Source organism: Mixophyes fleayi, chromosome 2, assembly GCF_038048845.1.
Source record: "Mixophyes fleayi isolate aMixFle1 chromosome 2, aMixFle1.hap1, whole genome shotgun sequence".
Taxonomy (NCBI): domain Eukaryota; kingdom Metazoa; phylum Chordata; class Amphibia; order Anura; family Limnodynastidae; genus Mixophyes; species Mixophyes fleayi.
This window is the reverse complement of record NC_134403.1, coordinates 336,069,169-336,075,168: the sequence shown is the minus strand read 5'-3', so window position 1 is coordinate 336,075,168 and position 6,000 is coordinate 336,069,169. Positions and strand designations below refer to the sequence as shown.

The window sequence follows — 6,000 nt, the reverse complement described above, 5'->3', positions numbered from 1 at the left end:
TTACAGGTTAGCGCCCGATTGCAGCAGATTAAAGACCTCCATGGCCTCCAAAAGATTAAGGCCACTCAGAGAAAAAAAAATCATATAGGAGGAACTACATCTGTTTAGATTTTAATCTATCCCTGTCTATTGAATGTATGCTGTTTCAGCATTATTTACTTAAGAGAATTCAGCCCTGGGGATATCAGATGGATTCATCTATCACTTGTACACAGTAGAATACATAAGATAAACTCTACATGCAATGCAGAAATCAATCTAGTTATTATTTGTCCCCTAGAAGGCTGCTCCAAGAATATCCAGACATTAGAGACATGGTTGTATAATTGCTTTTAGCAAAATATTTAATAAACATTTTCCCCTGAACATGTGTGCTTGGTTTCCCAGCTGTGACTTGCGATGTTTAAATGAAAGTAATGTTCAAAGGGTGCCATGAGAGACTTTTTCTGATCATTTTTATTAATACATTTAATAGATTTTTAGCACATTTTAATTTCACAGTGTAGATGGAACGCATGACACTGTAACAGTATCATAAATTATTTACATGACTCATACAAATTTTAATATCTTACATTTGAATTCTTTTTTTTTTTTTTGCGAAAGGCATGGTATGAATATTAAAGGGGTTTTCTGGCTTATATTAAGTTATTCTTAACCCTCTACTCCTTGACACTAGCTCTTTGGTGGGATTTCCTACCCTGCGTCATCTGCCATTGTCTGAATTCAGTATGGACCCAGTACTTTCTATCAGCAGGGAGTCTGCTTTCCACAATGGTAAACATTGGGTGAATGGTGGAGAATAAGAAATCTTATGTACCATCCACAATTTCCCTGATTCTCTGTTCTCACCATGTTCTTCCCGTCAGGATCCCATTGTTATATGTACTGAATTCAGCTAATAGTGGTGGGTACCAGGGGATGGACTGAACTGTATGTGGAAGGGAGGCTCTGTAACTTACGCCAGGTGTCTAAGATTTTATATACTTTATACTGAAAAAACATGTATGGTATGAATGTTTTATTTTACTCTGATGAATTAAACAAGGGTACCCAAATGTCACAGATGTAAAAAATTATAGAGTGGTAACAGACAAATATTCTGGAGTCATCCTAAACTTTCGATAGTATGCCCTTTGAACCTTCCAGGTCCACGTTTACTTCAAAGCACATTTTGACCATTGAAATAAAAACATTCAAAAGTGATACATGTAATAATGACAGTCCAATGTAACATATAATAACGGTCCTGATGACTCCTCACTTTTAGTATTAATTTAAATGAATGAACCTAAACTGTGAAGTCCGTACAATTGCAACCTTTTGAAAATACACAGGGCTATCAAACAAATCTAAAACAGAATAATGTTATCTTTGATTTAATGATTTATTAATTGATTTCAATTTTTTGTTACAAAAACAATAAAACACATTTCCCCTGTCTACCATTCAATTCCCAATATCTCAAATGCACATGTACAAAAAAAAAGTCAATAAATAAGTTTATAGAAATGTCATCAAACTTCTGGTCCAGTTCTTTTGTCTATTGATGCGATTCCTCCATTATATTCAGTTGGTTCAGTGACAACTTCTGATGCTTAAAAACACAAAAATGATAGCCGACAGTCACTGGTATTACACAATAATTATTAGCATTGTTATAGAAGACAAAATCTCACCTGCAGCTGAAAGATTATTAGTAAGCTATATGAAAAACAAAATTGCGCTCTGACATGTCTATGTCAGCTCATTGTACACGTGCTAACTGCAAACGTGCTACTAAGAGCAGCTAATGTTGTAGCTCCTACTAACCTAATTATATGTGTGTTAAATGTTATAATCTAATTATGTTTGCATTAGCTGAGCTCAAGCTTTTTAGCTGTCAGACTACTCTTTATTAGTGATGTCTGGCAGAGCCAAAATGCACAGAATCAATGGTTTATCTATAATCTATGATGTAACCTAAATGTATTAACCTTAAAATTATTATGAAGACTATATAAACCTGTGAGTGACCCTCATTAAATGTCTCTGCTTGTCATAAGTGCATAAACCTATGCTGCATGTTCAAAATAAACCTGACTGGTCTCCATCTGATCATTGAACGATAGAAAGCCTTATTTTGCATAGTCTGCCTGCCAAATACAGTATAGTGGGTGGTAATTTACTCCATGTGGGTGCCTTTGACTCCAAAAGAAATTAGAACTGGGCTAAAGGTCAGACTGACATAATCATATCTAAATATATTAATCTGTCCTTATGAGAGGTAAATGTTGTCCCATCCGCAGGCACTGAACTCACTATTGGGAAATCACTAGACTTGTTACAATTATTTTTTTCTTATTCCAGAGAACACCTAAATTCTTACACAACTTCCAACAAACCACTTATGCTGTTTCAGGGTCCTTCAGTAAAAGGAGCATAAAAAACATTTTTTATATAGTTGGGTGTTTGAGATTCTTTATATACACCAATCGCTAACATATAACCAATCTAGCGAATGTAGTCTCATTATATTCATCGAAGAGCCCCTTACATCCCATTTATCTATTCCCCTATCCAAATCATTATTAAAGTTACCAATAGTGTCCGTAGATTGGGCCATAAAGGAGCCAGCTTTGCTAAATAGATCACTACTAAATGAGGTGGGTGGGAATGAGTACTACTAATTTGAAAAATGGTTTGGATTCAATCCTGGTCTTTGTATTTTCCAGTTGGATCAATTTGAAGTTATTCAATTGCAAATGAAGCTTACGCACAGGGATACACAATATGTTGAATGTGAAGCATTGTACTCCCAGACTATCAAGATCTTTTAAAGTGCTAATAACTTGCTACCCACCAGGTGCATTTCAGTTACCCACATTAAGTCAGACCATTACCTTGTCCTTTAGATCTCTAGTGTTCCATGTGAGAATCTTAAGGGTCTTGATTGTCCCTGGTGTCATTTCTAATATCTCCTAAATTTCCAAAATTCTTTTGGGACAAAGGCCCATCCATGTATTTCCTTCAGAACCATGTAAAGGTGTGGGGGACTAACCCTACTAATACCTATTAGTATACATTGACAGGTGCTATTACATACAGTATACCTCAAGTTAAACTAATACCCTTACCCTTTACCATGCAAGCACATCCAAAACATGGGTATAATTTATTTCCCTTAATCATTAAACTAAACTACTGAAAATATGGCATACTTAGATCCAATCTACCAAAAGTGAGTGGTATGTTTCTATGACCTATAAAAGGTGCAATGCCGTTATTCAAAGTAGTATAAACCAAAGATCTTTTTGTAGAGTGGATGATCCAGTGGTTATATACTGTACAATGTGCTTATTGACACTATTTATCAGAAATGTAGCTCCATAAAAGTATTGTGAAGAGGTAACTTTCTATCTCCACTTATATTGTGCAGTCATCAAGATAAATCTTTCCCAGCTGCTCCAGCGCTTCATTAATCAGCCCAGTATTTATCTTAGGACAAGTAAATGGAACACAACGTCCTGTATACTTTGTCAGTCTCTTCCTCTTTGAGGATGATTTCTACTAAAACACTCCCGTGCTTCTTTTGAGAATGAGTAGAATGTGAGCCGTCTCCAGATTCCACAATTCTTAACCTTGATGGATATAACATGGAGTATAGCAAATTGTGAAACTCTCTCAGCCTTCCCTTGATAGATATAAATTTAGCCCAATCTTTTGGATTAATGGGACTTCTTGTCTGCAGAAATGGAGCAGAACATCCGTGACCCTGGAGAGCAGTAGCTTGGCTATGAATGTCCCTGGCAGGACACAAGGTAGAGTGGGTTGTGAGGGTCTGTGATGGACACTCTACCACAAATTGATAAGAGGATTCTTTTAAGCTTGTATTAACCACTTTTCTCAAAACTCCTCAGGGTTGATGCCCTGAACTGTTTGGTAAACCCAAAAAACATGAATTACTCATCTTAGCCTATTTCCAGGCTTGTACATCCTGATTAATATCTAGTTCACCTTTATAAAGGTGCAATGGGGTCCTCAATGGAAGAAACTCTGCTCAATTTCTACTACTCTTCCCTCATTTTCTGCACATCTTGACTCAAAGGAGATGTTAGTTTTAATTTCTATTATATGGTCAATTACCTATTTCTCTGAGGTATTGTCTGCATTTCCCTATTTTTGGGTCTCATCTAGTAAAGCCGGTCTTCTGTAAACAGTATAACATGCATTTGTGCAACTAAGAATGGAGGAGCCTTGTCATGCCAAGACCCCATTTGTCAATTTCAGCCTTCAAAATGTATGAAAAAATGCTATAATTATGAATAACAAAATACCAACTAAAAAGATCAGAATAAGGACATTTCCTGAACAGTTCGGAGTGTTTGAAAAGCCCGGAGATCTGCAGACTTAGGGTCGTTCCAAGAAATAAAATAGTTTTCCTGGAAGTTTTTCTTTGTTTTTATCCTGAATGGTGTCTATGACTCTGTGCAGCAATACAAACAAGAAGTGAAAAACTGGAGAAAACATTTTGAACAGTGACAATATGGTGCAGTTAGTAGTTTATCCAGGATAAACCGCACACAGACATGTGATTTATTCACCCCAAGTAAATATTTTAGGTTAAAACTCCCTCACCTAGTAATAACCTAGAACAGGAGGAATGTAATGTCCAGTCAGGAGATACTCAACCCACCTTTTACCTCTATTAATTATTCTATTATTGTTTACTCATTGGGTCTTTAAAGCATAAAAAGTGTTTGTGCTGATACAAAAGACCCCCCTATAGACAGAATATTTCTTTTGTTAGGACTGTTCAGTGCAATAAATGATGTCTTAAGCTACACCACCTACAGACTGTATGCAAATAAATGTTTTGCATACTGCCCCTAAAGAGCCTTAAAGATCTCCTAAACTCTTTGCATCCTTTCAGTAAGGCTTATTTAGTATCAGTACATACAGCACAAATATCCTGTGACTCATATCAGCTAATAAATGATCACTGACTTATACTGGTGGGTGCAACAAGCTTTGTCTGATCCATCCTGATATATGTATCTGCCCTGTCACATGTCTAATGGGAGGATCATATGATGAGAGAGAATTTGCTATATTTCCTATTGGCAAATCACCCGTGAAATTAAATGTCTGGTCAGCCAACCTCATCCGATATTTATATTAGGATAACATTAATGCAAAACTGTAAAAAGATGCATATAAAGAACAATGATATAGTAACATTTTCTAGTCATTAATAATTGCACAGAAAAAATGCATAGAAATTATAAAGTAAATTTAATTAGCTCAATATGAATCGTGTACATCAACCGAGTTATACAAAACACAGATACAAGACATTTAAATTAAACATGGTCATAAGTTAGCCATTCTACATGCAAGTGTGTCAGAGTTAATTTGCATCTGTGCTATATTCAGCACATTGTGTCTATACAGCTCACTGCTCGTAGTTAAATGAGCACCGAGATTGATCTGCATCTGCTCCATTTCCAGGCTCTCTCTGTAGTTTTGTACATGGTCCTTTGTGTCACAAGAAGATTCCATTGTGTTTGTGATTTTATTCCCTGTCTCACACCTCAGGGTCAAATTATTTTCAACTTCACTTGCTGCAGCAGACACCAAGGATCTGAGGGCCAGCAGCTCCTCTTCCAGGGACTGTGCCAAGTCTGTCGTCAGACTATTCCTGCTCCCTGGTCTCATCACATTTACCTCACAGGTTGGAGGGAGGACACTTTTCAGGCTGTACAGACACTGAAGAATAGCTGCATTATTTCTATCAGAGAAGAAAAAGATATGGATGTATCAGACATTGATTGTGATTTCCATAAACAACTCTCATACATCTATAAAAAGTGATATCACAATTGTTCACTGATCTAGTACTGTCAGATGCATTCACAAGGGAGGGAAGGAAAGAAAAGATGGATTATAGACAGAAATCGGGAAACTATATTTAAAAAAATAGTCTTGTTTGAAAATGTATATCTTGGTGAAGAGATAGAA

At 36.2% G+C, this 6,000-nt stretch overlaps 1 protein-coding gene across 2 annotated transcripts in view; it reads right to left on the bottom strand.

Moving 5' to 3' along the window:
* Positions 1-5,257: 5,257 nt before the first annotated feature.
* The window catches only part of FANCB (FA complementation group B), a 41,520-nt gene continuing 40,777 nt past the window's right edge, over positions 5,258-6,000 (bottom strand). For both annotated transcript variants that reach the window (XM_075196993.1, XM_075196992.1), the window contains one exon: positions 5,258-5,770. In XM_075196993.1, coding sequence (XP_075053094.1) covers positions 5,353-5,770 — 418 coding nt within the window. In that variant the 3' untranslated portion in view covers positions 5,258-5,352. The remainder of the gene's footprint in view (positions 5,771-6,000) is intronic.